Genomic DNA, 24,420 nt, shown 5'->3' with positions numbered 1-24,420 from the left:
GCAGAGAGGAATGTGTTCAGATGGGAAAAAAATGCAGAATATTCAATATAACAAATATATAGCACTATATTATAAATATTCGGGAATTTCGAAGTAGCGATATTCGCAATAAAAATTCGCTATTCGAATATTCGTGCTCAACACTAGTGATGAAATCCTGAGGTTCTTAGAAACTTCTTTCAGCATCTTGTATTCTGCTCTCAGACTGCATAGGTGACCTGGCCTGGCCATCTTGGCAGTTGCTAGAAAACTTGACCACTTGTATATGATTTTCTGGAGAATGGAAGGACTAATGTCCAATCAGCTCTAAATTGTGTTCAATATGCTTTTATTGGTTTTTAACCCTTTAAGGGCAAATCAGATTATAGGCTAATGGCTTTAGTCAGCAGACCTTCTTCAGATCTTTTGATTGCCCAGACAGTAATGGCCACCACAAAGGCCACCATAGCAACAATCAGAAAGCTGCATATAGATGCAGAAATTGTCAACTCTGTATGGGGACAAAGTACACTGCTTAAATCGGTCGTCTCCATAAAAAAATAATTGTTTCTGGGGAGCAGATTTGTCATGGTACCCCCGTCCCTCCATGTGGCAGCAGTGTCCGGTTGCTGTGGGAGCCACGGGCCAAAGAGGAGGTGCGCAGGGCTCCCGAGAATCAGGGCGTGCGGGTGGCAGCTTTCCCCCGTGTGCTCCATGTATTATTGCTATTAATCTAAATGACCTCCATGTAATATACATTTTTCCTGCAGTGGCTTCCCTTGGCAAAATCAACTGATGTCTCCAGCATCCGCAAATAAAGTCAGTACTCTCTGGTGAGATGACCCCTTTAAGATATTTTCTTCTCATTGTTTCTAGAGCAAGGATAAGAGAAGAGTGTCGGAAATGGAAAAAAAGGGAGTAGTAGTAGTTCAATTAATAATGTTCCTAATAGAAGTCGAGGGGCAGCGACAGACACGGGCAACAAATGTAACACTCACAATGGAAGTCATTTATTAAGACCGGTGTTTTAGACGCCGGTCTTAATAACCTCTGAGCTGGTGGTGGATCCGCCAAGGTTATGTAGAAGCGCTGGCCTCTACATAACTTCAGTGCATCCACTGCCGGTCTAAATGCAAGCCAGTTCCTTTGCTGCCGTAGATTTAGAACATTTTCTAAGCCTAAAACAGGCGTAGAAAATGACAAACGAGATGGGCCTGATGGCCCATCCATGTCACACCTCCTTTTTTGGACCTGACATGAGCGGGGAAAAGTCGCAGATTGCGACACAAATGACTGGCGTATATCAGTTTGTAAATGACCCCCTATGTTCTTTAAGATCTTGCATATAAGTCTCTGTTTGTTACTGTGTTACTTCACAAGTCTTTCAATTTTGTCAGATCTGAAAAAATGCAAGATATGATATAATAATTATCATTATTAAAGAAATCAACTATTAATTTTACTGTAAAATTTGAGTCTCTTTGAAGCTTATAGTTAACTCTTCCTATATTTTGCTGCTCAATTTGACTCCGTTGCAGGTACATATTATATGATTATAACAGCAAATAAGAGTTATATCAGGGATTCTGAAGTGCAATTATAATCCTGTGATGAGTGATAAAATATAATAATACATAACATTTTTCACATATGCTTGTTTTCAATAACATTTCGGAGCTCAGAATCTAGGTTAGCATCAGCATGTCATCATAGTTAACTTTTACACAGAGAGGCAGCAGGCGTACTTGGCTGATTAAATTCACATTCAATAAGTACTGACATTTGAACAGCTTGTCTGACCCTGACTTACATAATAAACACTACGGGTAAGGAAGAGATCGCCTCGTTTGATATAACGTTCAAAGTTTTTGCTGAAATGTTGATGTATCTCATCTTTAGCATTAGTGACCCATGCTCTGAGACACAAGTATCCACTGACAACTGTGATAACATGGCAAATGGTAACTTTGTCACTTGCTCTGCATTGCAGCTGCTTGTAGATTCCTACAATTTCAAATAGGTGCCGTATAGCATAAAGGATGTTTTGGTTTTTTAATTATGCAGACCTTGACATTTCATCAGTCTAGATTGAAAGTCACATGAAATTCGTGGACGCCATTGTCCTAATTTTGTTTTGACTAGAGGACTCAGGACAGTGCTGTAAAAGTGCATGTCCTCAAAGCTTTCCCAAGTACTAAAGATGTCTTTCATCACTATCCTTTATTGCCAAGAAACGAAAGATTCTTGTGTTTGCAAATATAATGTAGAGTATAGCCTGCGATTGTGTAGATTACTATGGTATGCATACAGGTTTTATAATATTTCTCCTTTTTAGCAATGTGTTTTTTCACTTAGATTTTCTATAAAGTATTGGACAAATTTAGCTACACAAAGTAATTAAGGAATGTCTGTCAGTATGACCACCCTCTTTTAAACCAGGCATATTACAAAAGTTGAAAATGTTTGCACAAATTGTGCTTTTGTGATGTCTGGAATAAACTTAAACCGAAATCTATGCCACACCATGGTCAGTGTAGAATTCAGCTGCATGTGCGTCTTAGTCCAACCGAATGCCTACCAAAACTAGTGTATGATTCACCAGTCTTCAGTAAACATGCCTCAATGTGGACATTCTGCTGCTGCCACCAGAGGGAGCTCAGTGCATACTGTTTTATTATTCAGTCCAATGTATAAATAGCAAGCAGCAATCTCAAAAGCTCCACCTAATGGTGGTTTGAAGAAGCTTAAAATGACCGCTATAGGGATGTACAGAATTGTGAACCTCCTTAGATTACAAAAAGCAAACATTACATTTAAAAATCTTGTTTTAAAACCAGTTGTATTCTATTCCAGCTTTTGGATTTTCTTTTGTATCTAGAACTGCTTTTGGTTGTTCATTTACTTTGCTTACAGTACCTTTTGCGTATGTAATTTAATGTGAAAGTGCAGTTTTATCTCTCCTGATCTGATTTTGGCGATTACCTTTATAGGTTTTCCGCATTCCTTCCTTTAGCCTACTGCAAAAACCATTTTAACATGCATGAATTCCATCAATCATTTAGTTGACAGTCTCCATTGTTCAACATGCCTCTGAGAAATAAACCAGATGTGGTGTCACAAGCAATTTCTTCATTGGCATAAATGAGCTACATTTCTACAAATACAGAGATTAAATGGAAAAATAGAGCTTTGTATCCAAAGCTGATCTAAACCTATTAGCTAGTAGGTATTATTCCCCATGCCAGCAATCTCACATACCTACACCCCTTCAGTTACAGTCTGGGCCAAATGCAGGCACAAATGAAAGAGAACAAAGGAGTCTAGTATTACCATTACTGTGTGCACGGTGCATGCAGGGATAGGTAAGAACAGGAAGTCTGTGTTATGCCGATAGCCAATAGCTATAGAGCAGGAAGTGATGTCAGAGAGCGTGGAATTGTATCATACAACAATAGTTGATATTGCCGATTGTGTAAATGACCAATAGTGTACAGTATATAATAGCCTTGCATTTGGGGAACCAGATTGGTCGTATTCATATTCCTGGTATGTTTAAAAAAAAACAACAGTATGTTCATTTTAATATTTATAAATATTTGCCCAGAGTTTCCCTTTAAAGACCGGATAAAATGAAACTTCAAAATGATAGATTCCAACGTGCAGACTCTACATTACTCAAAATGATGTACAACTTGAGAGATGTTAACAGAAGACAAAAACATTACCTGAACTCTAGCGGAACTATTTTTAATAGGCTTTTTTTTTTTACAAGGTAAGTCAATGCTGTCCTACAAGTATCATTGAGGCCAAATACCTACTAAGAATGCATGCAAACCCTGTTCTTGTGTGTATTGTTAGGTTTTGGCTTTGTTTTTCTATCAAATTAAAATAGCTGTCCTGTGATGTAAAGAGCTCAATGAGTCAGGACAGGCCACCAAAAGAATTCTATTTCTTCATCGTTGTACTCAATAGGAGTCACTTTGGGAATATAGAATTTTAATAGAAAACCTTCACAGATGTACAACATACGCCACATATAACAATCATTACTAGCTTTGATTCACAAGTTTATGATGTATCATAGATGGTATTCTGAATGAAAATAGAAGGAAAACAGGTGCCTCAAGTCATACATTTTAAACATTACAATGTGAAACTACAGGCACTCAGTATGGGTCTATACATGACTGGAGCAGGTGATAAGAGAGAGTCACACTTTATCAGTACATAGCTTAGTTAAATAACTAATTTATACATTTTAAACACTACAATAAACAGCAATACTCAAAGATACGATATTCTGTGATTCCTTGTCATCTACCTACCCTTTGAAGGACTTGAAACACCACTATGTCAGAACCTACTACCACAGCTAGACTACCATTTCTGTATCAATGGTGAATCTTTGGTGAATTGCTTTAGTGCCATCTAGTCCATCGTATGTAATGCATATAAATATTTGGATAATATTGTAAATTCATTGCTTTACTTTTTCTGCACTGGGCATGTGCATCTAATCTATTGTGTTGTAGCCCAGGACTACCTTCATTTTTCTGCTCATTATTTTAAAAAGTCAGCAAGCATGTTAGCTTTGCTTCTATAATGCAGTTGGAGAGGGTCCTGTTACATGGGCCGATGACAATCTTTCGACCACATCCCCTGTGTACATAGGCCCATGTGCTGCTGACTGCATGAAAGTTCACCGGAATCTTTGCTCATAAGTCAGGAGATTGACGGCACATTCAAAGAGGGCTATTTTTGAGAGCAAGCATTTGTAGGAACAATCATTCCCAATGTTTAGTCCAATCCTCAGATTTTGTGGGCTTCTTTCACATTAGCATTAGGCTTGTCTGGCAGGCTGTTATGGCAGGGGAACAGTCTGCCAGATCCGTACTAACGCTTGCACACGTGTGCTGCTGGAAGTTCGCCCCGGGCCCCATTCACTATAATAGGGACGGGCGGGAGATTCGGCCACAGCAAGGCAAACATGCCGAGAGGCAGCTGGGCAAAAAATGCAGCGTGCGATTCCTCTGGATATGGTAGGTCATTAGTAGAGATGAGAGAAGTATTGGAAATTCGATTAAGCTGCATTGCCGAATTTACAAAAATATTTGCTTTGTGACTTCATGCATCACCACGCATGTGATTTTGCGTGGGATCTTCAATCAAGAGGGCGTCTCTTTATGCGGAAACCGCTGAAGTAATTATGATTTTTTACCACAATTTCAGGGGAAATTAATTCGCTACCACTAGGCACTATGAAATTCGGCTTTGTAGCAAAAAAAAAATTCCCTGAAATTCTGATTGAAGTCCAACACCAGTCATGAGTATCTGATCAGTGGGGATCAGTCATGCAGGACCCCCCGCCAATCAACTGTTTGAGAGGGCACTGGCACTCGCAGTAGCGCCTTGGCCTTCTCTCAGCTCACCAAGCACAATGCCATACATTGTATGGTGACTGTGTTTGGTATCGCAGCTCAGCCCAATCACTTTAATGTGCCTGAGCAAGACCTAGGCCATGTGACCAATGAACGTGATGTCTAGGCCTAGGCAAAGCTGTGAGAAGACCATGACACTACAGAGAGCACCGGTGCCTTCTCAAACAGGTGATTGGCAGGGGCTCCCGTGTGTCGGATCCCCACCAATCAAATACTGATGACCTATAGGATAGGTCATTTGTTAAAACATGTTGGAAAAACACTTTAACGTAAGTCTGTCAGAAAGAAATTTGCTATTAAACCAGGTACAATTCCTTGTAGGGTTACCTCAGCTAAATGCAATGATACCTGTCATCAATCTATTGCTTCTGAAAAAGTACTTTTAATCTATGTGCAAATTTGCAGTTAAGTGCAGCAAGGGCAGGTCCAAGCCACTCTGTGCACCCTTGCTCCTCCTGTTTCCTCTACATCTCCTCCCTCTCCTTTTTGATTGACAGTACCAAGCAAGATGACTACGCAGAAACCTGGCCCTGTCAATCAAGGAAAGGGAGGGCTTGCGGAGGAAGGAGGAGGAGCAAGAGTGCAAATATTGGCTTGGATCCACCCTACATGCACTTAACTGCTCATTTGCACATGGATTACAAGTATGTACTTTTCTCTAGAATGAATCAACGGATCGCTAAATGAAAGGTCATTTAGCTGAACTAGACCTACAAGGCAATCTGCCTGGTTTAATAGTGAAAATCCCGGTGACAGACCACCTTTAACATTTTATGTATACATGCAAACTGTGACACTGTTAAAAGGTGGGCATAACCTTTAGTAAGTCTAAGGCTGGTCATACACATTATTTTTAGCTTAGAGAGGTTGTGCAACAATGGGAGGGGGGTTGGCAAATGCCCCCCTCTCTGTCCCTGGATCCAGCTCTCCAATACACCTCCTGCAGGCCTGGACACCTCTGCTGGACTCCATCAACATCAACATACAGTGGATATAAAAAGTCTACACACCCCTGTTAAAATGTCAAATTTCTGTGATGTAAAAAAATGAGACAAAGATAAATCATTTCAGAACTTTTTCCACCTTTAATGTGACCTATAAACTGTACCACTCAATTGAAAAACAAGTAATGCAGCGGCCTGGACACCTCTGCTGGACTCCATCAACGACAACTTTCCTAGACAGGGGATCAGTAGTGAAATGTCCGCATTCAAGAATAATGTAGAGCGGGATTTGAGGAAAATTAAAAGCCGGAGGGTGAATACAAACCTGAATAAAGAGGAAATCAAGGCAATCAAATCACTGCAAGAGGCGAATGATATCACAATTAGGCCGGCTGATAAGGGTGGGGCAGTAGTGGTATTGAATACGGTAGATTATTTGAAAGAGTGCTATAGACAATTAGGAGCAGAAAATACTTATCAAAAATTAAAAGGAGACCCGACAGATGAATATTACAAAATCCTAAAGGATTATTGTGAGAAGGGATTGAAAGTGGGCTTTCTCTCCAATCAGGAGGCCAGGTTCATTTTGGACACCGAGAAGAGGATTCCGATGTTCTATTGCATCCCCAAGATCCATAAAAATTTGCAAGTACCTCCAGGTCGCCCAATAGTGTCCGGGATTGAATCCATATCATTTAACTTATCTAAGTACATTGATCAGTGGCTTCAACCCTATGTCAAGAGAGTGCCATCATACATTCGGGACACTACTTATATTAAAACATTGGAAACCATTAAATGGGTTGACGGATGGATCTTGAGGACGCTGGATGTCGGATCCCTATATACGGTGATTGATCACACCCAAGGTATACAAGCATTGCATGAGCAACTGTTGGGTGATGCCGGTCTCCCTTCTGAACAGTTAGAATTCCTGTTGGGGGGAGTGGAATATATATTAGCTCACAATTATCTTTCATTTGAGCTGGAGTTCTATGTGCAGCGCACTGGCACCGCCATGGGTACCAGATTCGCCCCCAGCTATGCCAATTTATTTTTGGCTCAATGGGAAAGGGAGGTCATTCTACCCAGGCTGGGGGCGGATCTGGTCCTATGGCAGCGCTACATAGACGACATTTTGTTTATTTGGCAGGATACAGCTGAATCCCTAGATTCGTTTTTGCATAGTATCAATATCAACGATAGGAATCTTATTTTCAGCCCCAATGTCAGCAAAGAAAAGGTTGAGTTTTTGGATCTAGAGATATGGGTGAAGGAAAACCAACTACATTCCAGTACATTTTTCAAGCCAGTGGCCAAAAACAGCTTTATCAGATTTGCTAGTTGCCACCTTCCACGATGGCTGCTAAATGTACCAACTAGTCAGTTTCGTAGATTGAGGCGAAACTGTACGGATGATAGCAAATTTGAGGAGGAAGCCACTGGCTTGAAACAACAATTGTTGGAAAGGGATTTCCCGGCCCAGGTAATTGACAAATCATTAGAAAAGGTAAAAGAAATGGAGAGAAGAGATTTCTTCTTGGTTAGCCATCCGCAACCACTGGACGAAACATTGAGGATTATCCTTCCGTTCAATTCTCAGTATAGGTTGACGGAAAGGAGTATTCGGAAGCATTGGGGACTCCTATTGAATGATAAGGTGATAGGCCCTCTTTTGAGTGAAACACCCAAGATCACGTACACACGGGCTAATAATTTTGCTGGGAAAATAGCCCCGACGGTCAAAGTGAGGAAAGATAGCCATAAAAAAGATAATTGGTTGGCAGTCAATGGGTTTTTTAAGTGTGGCAGATGTGCCAACTGTAAAATTACAAACTTCCCAGTAAACTCCTTTAGTGTAGAGATACAAGAATTCTTGACCTGTGATTCTACAGATGTCATATATTTGCTACAGTGTGGCTGCAGGAAACAATACATAGGTAGAACAAAAAGAACACTCAAAAAGAGAGTAGCGGAACATGTGGCACACATTAGGAAAGGTTTAGAGATGCACTCGTTATCCAAACACTTTAAAATCAAACACAATTGTGACCCGACCAGCTTGAAATTCACAGCCATTGAAAGGGTCAAAAAAGTGTGGAGAGGAGGGAACCATATTGCACACATGTCAAGACAGGAATCACGTAGAATTTTCGAATACGATACAATTATCCCTAGAGGCCTAAATGCCGAGATGGAGGTTTTCGGGTTCATGTGAGGGGGTGTTGTCCCTCAGGGATGGGACATCGCAGTCTGGCCGACTATCGACACTGTGATCTCCCCTCCCTGGCGGACGGCTCCCCTAAGCTACTACATCACCTACTACATCACTAGCTATAACATCACACTTATTTCTGTTTTTTGAAGAACATCACAGCCCCCTTAGTTGAACAATAAAATAATAGAAGATGGGGGGGTAGCCTCTGAGCAGTCAGGATGGAATACGTCCAAATAGGCCAAAAACGCACACAAAACGCAATTCACACTTGTGCGTTTTTGATGCGTTCTTGATGCGGTTGTCCCTCAGATGATCGCAGGACCTTGCAGTCTTCTCTATATTTGTTTTTAATATGTTCTAAATATATACACTTAAGTGTAAGGGGTTATTTATTGTTTTATTGGTATTATAAAAAGAGGCATGCATGATAATCGAAATCCACTCCTGATATTAGTAAATGCTTAAACAATGTGGGATTGTGGTAATGACATTCTATTTATAAGGAGTGAGGATCCGCTCACTCAGTTGGCCACTGAGGAAGGGGTGTAAGACCCTGAAACGCGTCTGGCATTACAGAGTGAGCGTGGAATTACACTAAGGAAAAAGGAAGCCTGGAGCCAAATAAAATAAGGAATTAAGCAAAAAGATCTGCTTGAAATTAAGAGTCGGAGGAGCAGTCGCTCAAATAGTGACGTCAGCAAAGCGTCTATCCGGTCCCTTGGACAACCAGGTCACGTGGGACGCCACGCACGGCCGGGTACACCACATGGGACGCTGCGAGTGTACGGCCGCCTGGGAACAACGCTGCGGAGAGGCAGTGAAGAGGGGTAAGACCGGGCTCGTTTATGAGCACTACAAGATACATGAAGAGACTGTAAGTAACGAGACTACCAGTCTCATTGTGTAGTACATTTCGAGCTCTATTGATAATTGGCACCGCTTATGCTTGATGTATGCTATTGGACACTGCAACTTCACTGCAATATAAATATTGCTCAGCTTGGTATCGGCTATACTAGCGGTATCTACGCCTAACCACAATAGGATTATTGGAACATTGCCAATAGGATTATTGGGACATTGCTGGCACACTGTCACATAAATTAATAGGGACATTGTGGCTATACGTTTCACCAGTACGCCCATTGCGATTTGACCTCATTTCCACTATAGTCATTATCGAGTATTATTGATTGTGTATGGATAATATGTGTGCTATATGTATGTTTTAATTCATTTTAGGGCTATGTTTTTAGACTAATAAAAGTCCATTTATTTTCCTACCATCCGTGATTCCCTTTTGAGTGTGCCCCTTCATATTGCTTACACCTCAATTGAAAAACAAACTGAAATCTTTTAGGTAGAAAAAATATAAAAATAAAATAATATGGTTGCATAAGTGTGCACACCCTTAAACTAATACTTTGTTGAAGCACCTTTTGATTTTATTACAGCACTCAGTCTTTTTGGGTGTGAGTCTATCAGCATGGCACATTTTGACTTGGCAAGATTTGCCCAGTCTTCTTTGCAAAAACACTCCAAATCTGTCAGATTGCGAGGGCATTTCCTGTGCACAACCCTCTTCAGATCACCCCACAGATTTTCAATCGGATTCAGGTCTTGGCTCTGGCTGGGCCATTCCAAAACTTTAATCTTCTTCTGGTGAAGCCATTCCTTTTTTGATTTGGATGTATGCTTTGGGTCGTTGTCATGCTGAAAGATGCAGTTCCTCTTCATGTTCAGCTTTCTAGCAGAAGCCTGAAGGTTTTGTGCCAATATTGACTGGTATTTGGAACTGTTCATAATTCCCTCTAGCTTAACTAAGGCCCCAGTTCCAGCTGAAGAAAAACAGTCCCAAAGCATGATGCTGCCACCACCATGCGTCACTGTGGGTATGGTGTTCTTTTGGTGATGTGCAGTGTTGTTTTTGCGCTAAACATATCTTTTGGAATTATGGCCAAAAAGTTCAACCTTGGTTTCATCAGACAATAACACCTTTTCCCACATGCTTTTGGGAGACTTCAGATGTGTTTTTGCAAAATACCCCATAGCCCAGACATATGAAGAATACGGGAGATTGTTGTCACATATACCACACAGCCAGTACTTGCCAGATATTCCTGCAGCTTCTTTAATGTTGCTGTAGGCCTCTTAATAGCCTCCCAGACCAGTTTTTTTCTCGTCTTTTCATCAATTTTGGAGGGACGTTGAGTTCTTAGTAATGTCACTGTTGTGCCATATTTTCATATTTGACTGTCTTCACTGTGTTCCATGGTATATCTAATGGCTTGGAAATTCTTTTGCACCCTTCTCCTAACTGATACCTTTTAACAATAAGATCCCTCTGATGCTTTGGAAGCTCTCTGTGGACCATGGCTTTTGCTGTGGGATGCGACTAAGAAAATTTAAGGAAAGACCAACTAGAGCAGCTGAACTTTATTTGAGGTTAATCAGAGGCACTTTAAATGATGGCAGGTGTATGCTGACTCCTATTTAACATGATTTTAAATGTGATTTCTTAATTCTGAACACAGCTACTTCCCCAGTTATAAGAGGGTGTGCACACTTATGCAACCACATTATTCTATTTATTTATTTTTTCCTCCACCTAAAAGATTTTAGTTTGTTTTTCCATTGAGTGGTAGAGTTTATAGGTCACATTAAAGGTGGAAAAAGTTCTGAAATGATTTATCTTTGTCTCCTTTTTTTACATCACAGAAACCTGACATTTTAACAGGGGTGTGTAGACTTTTTTATATCCACTGTACAGTTTAAGGTGTATGGCTCCCCTTGCATCATGTGACCATTTGTCCTGACATGGGGAAGCCGAACACCATTCTGGCCTGTGATTTGCTGTGGTGATGTCAAACCAGATGTTGACATTGATGATTCCCAGCAAAGGAGCCCAGGCTGCAGGAGAAGGAGAAGGGAGCCAGTGTCAGGAAGCAGTCATCTCCCCTTTGCAGGTCTGGCAGAATGGAGGGGATTTTGGCAGCTTATGACCAGAGAACAATAGGATTGGGCATGTTGAAATCTGACAGCCCAATGAGTATCTTCCCCAGGGAAAGAGTCTGGAGGCTTCCATACACTTTAGATGGTTAGCAAGTCCCGGCAAATTTGGGAAGTTTGGCAAACAGAGATAAGCAAAGTTTTGAAAAATTTGATTCAGCAGATTTGCCAAAATTTGATTGGTTCTGAATTAATTAGTCACAAATTGGGACCTTTTTTAGCGGCTGCTTAGACTGCAGTGCCCCTGTCTAACAACCGGTAAAAATGGTAATGTCGCCTTTTGGGTTAAAAAAAAATTCACTCACCTTATCCATTTGCTTGCAAGAGGCAGTCTGCTCCTCTCTTTAGTGGAAAAGACCTGCTGAAGGACCTGCGCTGAGCATGATGTCGTCACTGTGTGCTCCCTGGCTGATCATGTGGTGACAATGACATCATCACGCTTAGTGCAGGTCCTTTGGCAGGTCTTTTCCACCCAATAGAGGAGCAGACTGCCTCTGCATAAGCAAGTGGATGAGTTTTTTTTTTTACGTTCTTTCTAAGACAACTCTAGGAGCCATTTTAGGAAAAATGATTTGTTACCACAAAGCGCAAGGAAATTCGGCTTAATGGCGAATCAAATTTTTCCTAAACTTTGAAATACTTTGGATGCTTCGATTCGCTCAACACTATTGGCCAACATGCTTCTAATATTTATGGCCAAATTAACTCCAATACAGTAACTGCATGTTTATCTTTATGCAGTCCGTTCCCACTGTATCATATTTTGTAGGCCGCAGCATTACTTACAAACCACTTGTGCACATGTAGATACATTTATTGAAATGATTACAGGAAGTTCTACCTACTATCCAACAGGCTACCCCTCCATACCACAGAGAAGTGGTTGAAGCCCTTACTAGTCAGCCATTAGGAGCATCAGCATGAGAAGACTGTAAAATGTCAAATGTGCTTAATAAGAAAAATGAAGATGTCTTTGGGAAGACATTGCAGAAACAGGCCTTACATGAACTAATGTATCTATGTGACTTCTGTTTGACACATGTAAGGTCAGATAAGTTTCATGTGGTTACATTTGTATGTTCATCTAAAAAGCTATTGTAATATAAATGAAATCTGACATTTAGCAAAGACAACTTAAAAACACATACAGTACAGACCAAAAGTTTGGACACACCTTCTCATTCAAAGAGTTTTCTTTATTTTCATGACTATGAAGGCATCAAAACTATGAATTAACACATGTGGAATTATATACATAACAAACAAGTGTTAAACAACTGAAAATATGTCATATTCTAGGTTCTTCAAAGTAGCCACCTTTTGCTTTGATTACTGCTTTGCACACTCTTGGCATTCTCTTGATGAGCTTCAAGAGGTAGTCCCCTGAAATGGTCTTCCAACAGTCTTGAAGGAGTTCCCAGAGATGCTTAGCACTTGTTGGCCCTTTTGCCTTCACTCTGCGGTCCAGCTCACCCCAAACCATCTCGATTGGGTTCAGGTCCGGTGACTGTGGAGGCCAGGTCATCTGGCGCAGCACCCCATCACTCTCCTTCATGGTCAAATAGCCCTTACTTTCAAAGTTTTCCCAATTTTTCGGCTGACTGACTAACCTTCATTTCTTAAAGTAATGATGGCCACTCGTTTTTCTTTACTTAGCTGCTTTTTTCTTGCCATAATACAAATTCTAATAGTCTATTCAGTAGGACTATCAGCTGTGTATCCACCTGACTTCTCCTCAACGCAACTGATGGTCCCAACCCCATTTATAAGGCAAGAAATCCCACTTATTAAACCTGACAGGGCACACCTATGAAGTGAAAACCATTTCAGGGGACTACCTCTTGAAGCTCATCAAGAGAATGCCAAGAGTGTGCAAAGCAGTAATCAAAGCAAAAGGTGGCTACTTTAAAGAACCTAGAATATGACATATTTTCAGTTGTTTCACACTTGTTTGTTATGTATATAATTCCACATGTGTTAATTCATAGTTTTGATGCCTTCATAGTCATGAAAATAAAGAAAACTCTTTGAATGAGAAGGTGTGTCCAAACTTTTGGTCTGTACTGTACATGGCATGTAAAATTGAACAAAATGGCTGCCTCCACATCTGGGATTCAAGAGGCTGCCTCCACATCTGGGATTCAAGAGGTACACTGTATGTTATACAACAAAATAAATAGAAGTATATAGAGAGAATGGAAAACAGTAGAATATCCATTTTAAAAAAACGGTCGGTGATAAACTTGTAATCTATTAAATAATCTTGTAGGCATGTGATCTATGGTTTTAACTGCATTATCCTAAAGTGAAAGACTACCCATTCTGTTTTCTAATAAAAATTCTGTGCTGATTCATTTCAAAACCATTTCTCAGGTACACAGCCACCACTAGAGGGAGCAGTATGCTCCTAAGCTCCCTCTGGTGACAGCCAGAAGTGAAACTCTCAAAAAGAGAAACTGATGCCCATCTGCTGACAACTGATAACAAAATTAAGAAATGAATTGGCACAGAATGTTGGATCAAAAAATAACAGGATTTTAAAAGATGGATATTCACTTTAAACTTCTAAACATAGACATAGAATGGGAGCTACTGTTCAATTTCCGGTATACCCCAATTAATTTATAGAAAAGATTTTACTTGATTCAGTATAATGGAGAGAAATATCTGAAGACTGCAATATGAGCAGGCGCAAATCTTTGAAAAATGAAGAATGGTACACGTTCAGAGGAAATATTTATATGATATTTCAACTCAATGATGAGAGGTGGATTCTACAATTAATGTGAAAGATTCCTTATGCATATTAAGGTATGATCATTCCCTTTTAACTATAAATATATCAGACAAAAAAAAATCACAAAAAAATCCTACAAAAAAAAAACTTGCTAAACATCGTAAGCATATTATATAGAACAGGGATGCTCAACCTGCGGCCCTCCAGCTGTTGTAAAACTACAGGGAATGATGGGAGTTGTAGTTTTACAACAGCTGGAGGGCCGCAGGTTGAGCATGCCTGATATAGAGCATCCCCTCTATCCTTAATTGATTTAATTACATATACAAAAATATTACAGTTTGTTTAATACAAAAGTAAAAAGATTGACCTGGTATGGAGAAGAATGTGTTTCTTCCCAATAAAGGGAATGTCCACATAAAGCATGCTGGTTTCCTGCACCCACCACTATAGGGAGCTGAAGCTCTAACTGGATACTATTATACTCTGAACTCAATGCAGTATGCTCCCTCGAGTTGTTTGTATGGCAAGGCTGAAAATTAGTGTGTGAGGGTGGACATTCACTTTAAGCATTTCAAAGCTTTTTCTAATGGTAGCTATCAACATGTTTTTCTGGTTTTCACAATTTTGCTCTGATATCTAACCAGCAGTCCTGAAGAACCAATAAGATAGACATCAAACCGGTAGGACGTGCCTCTTTCTAAACCTCCAATTGTTTCTGTAGTTACTGCTCTTTGCACATTGATTTCATGGAAATATTTGCACAAAACCTTCTCAGATTTTGGCCGTGATTCTGGTCCTGAGCAATTGTCAACACTAGATATTTCCCTCCAAACTTGGTCTTCTTTAAGTTTCTTCTTGTAGACACAGTACATGTTCCTTTCTTGGGTACCAAGCCAGGCAATTGTTATTGAGTTACAGGTTCTCAGTTTGTTAAAAGACTTGATTTTCAAACTATTTGGAAAAAAAGGAAAGACAGATTTGTGCATGTGGGATGAAGCCTGAATCATTGCGGATGTATTTTCCACTGGTTCTGCAGACCTGAAAACAGTGACGTATTTATCCATGAATTTACCTTTAAGCGTAATATGTCTTAGACCTTGAACATTTTCAGAAATTAATAATTTGCCATTTTTTGAAATAAGAGCCCGCATTTGGCCTCGGCATACTTGTAATGTGAAGTGGACCTTTTTATGCAGTGCCTGATACTGAAAGCTATATGCCTTTGGTCTTTTGCCATCAAACTTGATTTGAACTATTTTGCCATCCTTTAGGGGTATATCCTTGGGTTTAGGTTCCAACCATGTCTTTGTAAAGGTACCTGTGTAGGCAGCACTAGCGTTGGTTAGCAGGTTAACTGCAAACACATCAAAGTAATATTGGGTGTTTGAACTCAGATTTGATACTGTGTAGGTATTTTTGTTGTCAATGCATATCTGCCTAACCTCCATATTGCTGCTTTTGTGGATTATATGTAAATCACTACTTGAAATCAGCATAACCCGTTGATTTTCTTCAAGATACTTTGAGATGGGAAAGCTTGTTAATTTTGGCCATTTCCTGCCTGCAGACCGAATTGCAGTATCAGCGGCACACATACTTTTATAATTATGTTTTTCATTTACTAGAATACAATATTCTATGATGTCTTTCTGCTTCATTGCTGATGGACTTGGTTTCCAGACCAATGAAACAGAGTTATGGTTGACTGTTGTGACATCAATCCGAGGATCCCCTGGAAGTTCTGGAAAAAGACTTCCATGTGCTAAGTCAGTTGTAAGGTACACTGAGATGTGAGTGTCTCTCTCAGTTGATAAAAATTCAAGGACAAAAAGAGAAGAATATAAAAAAGTTCCCACATAGTTTTCAACAGAGTTTCCTTTGTAGTGGAAAAGTGTAGACACAGTCTTGTAGTACAACTGGGTCTTCAAGTCAGCAAAGGGTTGGTATTTTACTGGAAAATAATAACATGAAGGTTAACAAGGTTATTACTCCATGTAAATCTGAAACATTATTTATTGGCAGTGACCTGATATTTGTGTCTATAAATTATAGTTTATTGGTGTTCAGGAAATGGGTGAATTGAGAGTGGAAGAGACAATGAGGGCAGTTGTATCCATGTGTTTTCAAGCTGGGTCTAAAAACTGCTGAGCAGAGCAAGGTTTGTAGAGGCAGTGTCGGACTGGGGTGCCTAGGGCCCACCAGTGCAATTTATTTTGGGGGCCCACCATATAGATACATTCAAATATTACCTGCTCACACAGCAGCAAGATGCTACCAGATGATTGAATATGGGGGTCCCTGCAGCATCTTTGAGAAGGTAGGTCCTGGGGAAAAGAGGATACTGGCTAGCTTTCCTCTATACCTAGAGGTCATCTCAGCTCTGATCCTGTCTATAATAATAGACTGGGGAGTTTATTTAATAATCTATCAAGTTTTTTATATGTTCATAGGCTGGCTGAGGTGCTATACACTGAATATATGTATGTAGGGCTACATACAGTCTACTGTGTTATGTGCCACTTGTGCAGGGGGGTGGGAGGCTAGGGGCTCACCTTGCTCAGGGGCCCACCGGGGGAGTCACCTGTACCCCTGTGCGCCAGTCCGAGCCTGTGTAGAGGCCACTGGACGCTCTAGCTTGGAGTCTAGCTCATTAGGTTAACCTCTGAATAGGGGTGCCTATTTTTGTCAATAAAGGAGCTTCATTATTACACGTCAGCATCTAAACTGGCAGCTACTGACTGAATAAGAAAGTTTGATGATGTAATAAAACAACCACAGAACATCTATTTTATTCTTAAATTGCTAAAACGCCCATGTCTAGGAATTTAAAGTGCCAACTTAATTTCTTCTTCCTACTAAAATTGTGACAAAATTGTGGTTTATTGCAGAGGTATAGATAATTGGAGAGGCAATCCCAAGCCCATTTACATGGTGAGGCCCACTTCTCTAGCCCTGAGATTGTGCTATTTAGGGATAGACTGTTAGCATATAGAGTGCACATTTGGAATGCATTGTCATCTGGTGCCCACAGGACTGTTTATAAAACCACTACTATTAGGATACCACACTGTAGCTTTAAAGCAGTTTGAACTATGCCACCTTACAGAAATAGCATACTGTGAAAAATATAATCCTGTTTTGCAAGGGTGAAATTGGCGCACTGTTACCTGCTGTTTTTCCATAGAATGCATGTGATATTTTGTAGTGTAAAATACTCCATTCGATCGGAACGTCACAGGGTGTCACAGTGATTGAGAAATGAGGGCTCGTGTTTTCTCCCAGTGTAAAATAATACCTGACAAAAACATATAAACAATGAATGAAAGATATCTCTAAAAGCTATAGTATAAAAAGTTCTACATAAACAGTTACACTCTACAGATTTGTAGAACTTTTCAGATATGCACAATATTGTACAGGATATGCAAACCTCCATTTTTCATTCCATCATAAATTTTGTTGCGATCATCACACATGCAGGACATATCAGTAGGGTACAATAAGCTAGAGGAGAACTAATTTGCCACATCAATAGATTCTAATGGTATTTTATTGATCCCAGAGTTAAGTGTATATGAGATTTTCCTCTGTCGGACCTTTGAAGCCTATTTTCATGTCAGACCCTGATCCCCCAAAACAGCCTCACATACTCTGGCAGACCACTGCTACTTAACCACCTCAGCCCCCAGTGCTTAAACACCCTGAAAGACCAGGCCACTTTTTACACTTCTGACCTACACTACTTTCACCGTTTATTGCTCGGTCATGCAACTTACCACCCAAATGAATTTTACCTCCTTTTCTTCTCACTAATAGATCTTTCATTTGGTGGTATTTCATTGCTGCTGACATTTTTACTTTTTTTGTTATTAATCGAAATTTAACGATTTTTTTGCAAAAAAATGACATTTTTCACTTTCAGTTGTAAAATTTTGCAAAAAAAATGACATCCATATATAAATTTTGCTCTAAATTTATTGTTCTACATGTCTTTGATAAAAAAAAAATGTTTGGGTAAAAAAAAAATGGTTTGGGTAAAAGTTATAGCGTTTACAAACTATGGTACAAAAATGTGAATTTCCGCTTTTTGAAGCAGCTCTGACTTTCTGAGCACCTGTCATGTTTCCTGAGGTTCTACAATGCCCAGACAGTACAAACACCCCACAAATGACCCCATTTCGGAAAGTACACACCCTAAGGTATTCGCTGATGGGCATAGTGAGTTCATAGAACTTTTTATTTTTTGTCACAAGTTAGCGGAAAATGATGATTTTTTTTTTTTTTTTTCTTACAAAGTCTCATATTCCACTAACTTGTGACAAAAAATAAAAACTTCCATGAACTCACTATGCCCATCACGAAATACCTTGGGGTCTCTTCTTTCCAAAATGGGGTCACTTGTGGGGTAGTTATACTGCCCTGGCATTCTAGGGGCCCAAATGTGTGGTAAGGAGTTTGAAATCAAATTCTGTAAAAACTGACCAGTGAAATCCGAAAGGTGCTCTTTGGAATGTGGGCCCCTTTGCCCACCTAGGCTGCAAAAAAGTGTCACACATCTGGTATCTCCGTATTCAGTAGAAGTTGGGGAATGTGTTTTGGGGTGTCATTTTACATATACCCATGCTGGGTGAGATAAATATCTTGGTCAAATGCCAACTTTGTATAAAAAAATGGGAAAAGTTGTCTTTTGCCAAGATATTTCTCTCACCCAGCATGGGTATATGTAAAAAGACACCCCAAAACACATTCCCCAACTTCTCCTGAATACGGAGATACCAGATGTGTGACACTTTTTTGCAGCCTAGGTGGGCAAAGGGGCCCATATTCCAAAGAGCACCTTTCGGATTTCACTCGTCATTTTTTACAGAATTTGATTTCAAACTCCTTACCACACATTTGGGCCCCTAGAATGCCAGGGCAGTATAACTACCCCACAAGTGACCCCATTTTGGAAAGAAGAGACCCCAAGGTATTCGCTGATGGGCATAGTGAGTTCATGGAAGTTTTTATTTTTTGTCACAAGTTAGTGGAATATGAGACTTTGTATGAAAAAAAAAAATATATAAAAAAAATCATCATTTTCCACTAACTTGTGACAAAAAATAAAAAATTCTAGGAACTCGCCATGCCCCTCACGGAATACCTTGGGGTGTCTTCTTTCCAAAATGGGGTCACTTGTGGGGTAGTTATACTGCCCTGGCATTTTCCAGGGGCCCTAATGTGTGGTAAGTAGGTAAATGACCAGTGAAATCCAAAAGGTGCTCTTTGGAATATGGGCCCCTTTGCCCACCTAGGCTGCAAAAAAGTGCCACACATGTGGTATCTCCGTACTCAGGAGAAGTTGGGGAATGTGTTTTGGGGTGTCTTTTTACATATACCCATGCTGGGTGAGAGAAATATCTTGGCAAAAGACAACTTTTCCCATTTTTTTATACAAAGTTGGCATTTGACCAAGATATTTATCTCACCCAGCATGGGTATATGTAAAATGACACCCCAAAACACATTCCCCACCTTCTCCTGAGTACGGAGATACCAGATGTGTGACACTTTTTTGCAGCCTAGGTGGGCAAAGGGGCCCATATTCCAAAGAGCACCTTTCGGATTTCACTCGTCATTTTTTACAGAATTTGATTTCAAACTCCTTACCACACATTTGGGCCCCTAAAATACCAGGGCATTATACCTACCCCACAAGTGACCCCATTTTGGAAAGAATAGACCCCAAGGTATTCGCTGATGGGCATAGTGAGTTCATGGAAGTTTTTATTTTTTGTCACAAGTTAGTGGAATATGAGACTTTGTATGAAAAAAAAAAAAAAAAAAAATCATCATTTTCCACTAACTTGTGACAAAAAATAAAAAATTCTAGGAACTCGCCATGCCCCTCACGGAATGCCTTGGGGTGTCTTCATTCCAAAATGGGGTCACTTGTGGGGTAGTTATACTGCCCTGGCATTTTCCAGGGGCCCTAATGTGTGGTAAGTAGGTAAATGACCAGTGAAATCCGAAAGGTGCTCTTTGGAATATGGGCCCCTTTGCCCACCTAGGCTGCAAAAAAGTGTCACACATCTGGTATCTCCGTACTCGGGAGAAGTTGGGGAATGTGTTTTGGGGTGTCTTTTTACATATACCCATGCTGGGTGAGAGAAATATCTTGGCAAAAGACAACTTTTCCCATTTTTTTATACAAAGTTGGCATTTGACCAAGATATTTATCTCACCCAGCATGGGTATATGTAAAATGACACCCCAAAACACATTCCCCAACTTCTCCTGAGTACGGCGATACCAGATGTGTGACACTTTTTTGCAGCCTAGATGCGCAAAGGGGCCCAAATTCCTTTTAGGAGGGCATTTTTAGACATTTGGATACCAGACTTCTTCTCACGCTTTGGGGCCCCTAGAATGCCAGGGCAGTATAAATACCCCACATGTGACCCCATTTTGGAAAGAAGACACCCCAAGGTATTCAATGAGGGGCATGGCGAGTTCATAGAAATTTTTTTTTTTTGGCACAAGTTAGCGGAAATTGATATTTTTTATTTTTTTCTCACAAAGTCTCCCGTTCCGCTAACTTGGGACAAAAATTTCAATCTTTCATGGACTCAATATGCCCCTCACGGAATACCTGGGGGTGTCTTCTTTCCGAAATGGGGTCACATGTGGGGTATTTATACTGCCCTGGCATTCTAGGGGCCCTAAAGCGTGAGAAGAAGTCTGGAATATAAATGTCTAAAAAATTTTACGCATTTGGATTCCGTGAGGGGTATGGTGAGTTCATGTGAGATTTTATTTTTTGTCACAAGTTAGTGGAATATGAGACTTTGTAAGAAAAAAAAATAATAATTCCGCTAACTTGGGCCAAAAAAATGTCTGAATGGAGCCTTACAGGGGGGTGATCAATGACAGGGGGGTTGATCAATGACAGGGGGGTTGATCAATGACAGGGGGGGTGATCAATGACAGGGGGGTGATCAATGACAGGGGGGTTGATCAATGACAGGGGGGTTGATCAATGACAGGGGGGGTGATCAATGACAGGGGGGGTGATCAATGACAGGGGGGGTGATCAATGACAGGGGGGGTGATCAATGACAGGGGGGGTGATCAATGACAGGGGGGGTGATCAATGACAGGGGGGGTGATCAGGGAGTCTATATGGGGTGATAACCACAGTCATTTATCACGCCGTGTAAGGCTTCATTCAGACGTCCGGATGCGTTTTGCGGATCCGATCCATCTATCAGTGGATCCGTAAAAATCATGCGGACGTCTGAATGGAGCTTTACAGGGGGGTGATCAATGACAGGGGGGTAATCAATGACAGGGGGGTGATCAGGGAGTCTATATGGGGTGATCACCACAGTCATTGATCATGCCCCTGTAAGGCTTCATTCAGACGTCCGGATGCGTTTTGCGGATCCGATCCATCTATCAGTGCATCCGTAAAAATCATGCGGACATCTGAATGGAGCTTTACAGGGGGGTGATCAGGGAGTCTATATGGGGTGATCACCACAGTCATTGATCATGCCCCTGTAAGGCTTCATTCAGACGTCCGGATGCGTTTTGCGGATCCGATCCATCTATCAGTGGATCCGTAAAAATCATGCGGACGTCTAAATGGAGCTTTACAGGGGGGTAATCAATGACAGGGGGGTGATCAATGACAGGGGGGTGATCAGGGAGTCTATATGGGGTGATAACCACAGTCATTGATCATGCCCCTGTAAGGCTTCATTCAGACATCCGGATGCGTTTTGCGGATCCGATCCATCTATCAGTGGATCCGTAAAAATCATGCGGACATCTGAATGGAGCTTTACAGGGGGGTGATCAGGGAGTCTATATGGGGTGATCACCACAGTCATTGATCATGCCCCTGGAAGGCTTCATTCAGACGTCCGGATGCGTTTTGCGGATCCGATCCATCTATCAGTGGATCCGTAAAAATCATGCGGACGTCTGAATGGAGCTTTACAGGGGGGTAATCAATGACAGGGGGGTGATCAATGACAGGGGGGTGATCAGGGAGTCTATATGGGGTGATCAGGGGTGATCAGGGGTGATTAGGGGTGATCAGGGGCTAATAAGGGGTTAATAAGTGACGGGGGGGGGTGTAGTGTAGTGGTGCTTGGTGGGACTTTACTGAGCTACCTGTGTCCTCTGGTGGTCGATCCAAACAAATGGGACCACCAGAGGACCAGGTAGCAGGTATATTAGACGCTGTTATCAAAACAGCGTCTAATATACCTGTTAGGGGTTAAAAAAAACACATCTCCAGCCTGCCAGCGAACGATCGCCGCTGGCAGGCTGGAGATCAACTCTCTTACCTTCCGTTCCTGTGAGCGCGCGCGCCTGTGTGCGCGTGTTCACAGGAAATCTCGCGTCTCGCGAGAGGACGCGCCGGCGCGTCCAGGAGGAATGAATCAACCACCTCCAGGACGCGTCTGTGCGTACAGCGGTCCGGAGGTGGTTAAAGGGTTTCTGTCATCACAATTATCACTATTAAACAGGCTGACATTATACATGTGCAAATATCAGCTGAATCTAACTGTGCTATTAATTTTTTTACATATGCCCCCGTTTTTGCGCAACAGTAAGTTTTATTATATGCAAATTAGCCTCTAGGAGCAGGGGGGGCGTTGCTACATGGAGAATCTGTTCTCCCACCTCATTCCACTCCCTTCTACTGTTGATTGACAGGGCCCCGGCCAGGGTTCTTCTCCTTCTGCCGGCCCTGTGTGCTGGGGAAATCTCGCGCCCGCACCGTCCTGTTCAGTATTCGGCACAGGCGCAGTAAGGAAAAGACGCTCACTGGCTGCCGGCTTCCTCACTGCGCCTATGCCTGAATACGTAACAGCCGGCATCGCAGAGAAGAAGGAGGAGAGTGGTGTGATGTCGCTGGATCCTCCTATGTCAGGGGTGGCCAACCCGTGGCTCTTGAGCCGCATGCAGCTCTTTGCTTCTTCAAGTGCGGCTCTAGCTGTAGAGCCGGGAAGCAGTCAGGCCGGCTCGCTCTCCACCCCATGCTCAGATCTCTTTTCCTGATTGGGCACTGTTGCTACTTTGCAGCTCCAGCTCACTCTCCACAATGTCCTGATGCACACAGTGTGAGAACATAGTACGTGGAGACACGCACTATGACCTGACGTTGTGCTCATCAGGTCACAGTGGAGAGCGTGTTAGACCTGCAGAGTAGCAGGTGCCTGAGCAGGAGTCCAGTGCCTGATCAGGAGAGAGAAGAGATTTTTTTTTAATTATAGAACTGAGCATGGGGGTCTGATCTAAGCATGGGAGGTTCTGATCTGAGCATGGGGGGTCCTAATCTGGGCAATGGGGGTCAGATCTGAGCATGTGGGGGGGCAGATCTGAGCACCGGGGGCAGGTCTGATCATGGGTTGGTCAGGTCTGAGGGTCTGACACTGGGAGTGTGATTTGTGTTGTCTGATCTGAGCATTGGGGGTCTGATGAGGTTTGGGGATCTTATTTTAGGTCAGATGAGGATTGTGGGATCTAATTTAGGAGTCTGTTCTGAGGTCTGCTAAAAATATATACTCTGCTAATGAAAAATAAGAAAAAAATATTTTATCAGACCTCAAATCAGATGAAAAATATATTTTTTCCTCTTATTTTTCTTTGGTAAAATCTAGGTGCATCTTGTAGGGCGAAAAATGCAGTGACTCGTGTGTAAATGTATAGCTTGTGGCTCCTGGTAGTTCTTTGTGTCTGTAAGGTTGGCCACCCCTGTCCTATGTGGTAAGTATTTTCCTAATTGGCCAGAGCTTTATTCCCACTGATACCACCAATGATCAAACGGGGCATTAAATGAAACAATATTTTATATAAAAAAGCAGTACTAATAATTATTTTATTTATCTACATTATATCACCAACGAATTAACATAATTTGGCTATTAGATAATATATACATAATATATATTACAACAAACTGAACATCAAACTGGACTGGAGCCATAACACTGATGCTCTTTTCAAAAAGGGTCAGAGCAGACTCTATCTGTTGAGGAGACTAAGGTCCTTTGGAGTGCAGGGGAACCTCCTAAAGACCTTCTTGGACTCAGTGGT

General features: G+C 41.3%; 1 protein-coding gene across 1 annotated transcript in view; it reads right to left on the bottom strand.

Moving 5' to 3' along the window:
- Positions 1-14,924: 14,924 nt before the first annotated feature.
- LOC121005054 (protein NDNF-like) overlaps positions 14,925-24,420 on the bottom strand; it is a 37,520-nt gene continuing 28,024 nt past the window's right edge. Inside the window, exons 3-4 of the mRNA XM_040437567.1 lie at positions 17,496-17,623; positions 14,925-16,279 (exon numbers count right to left, since the gene is read on the bottom strand). Coding sequence (XP_040293501.1) covers positions 14,925-16,279; positions 17,496-17,623 — 1,483 coding nt within the window. The remainder of the gene's footprint in view (positions 16,280-17,495; positions 17,624-24,420) is intronic.

The sequence above is a fragment of the Bufo bufo genome, chromosome 6, assembly GCF_905171765.1.
Source record: "Bufo bufo chromosome 6, aBufBuf1.1, whole genome shotgun sequence".
Lineage (NCBI taxonomy): Eukaryota > Metazoa > Chordata > Amphibia > Anura > Bufonidae > Bufo > Bufo bufo.
Note: the sequence above shows the minus strand (reverse complement) of the source record. Positions and strands in the feature narration are given on the sequence as shown.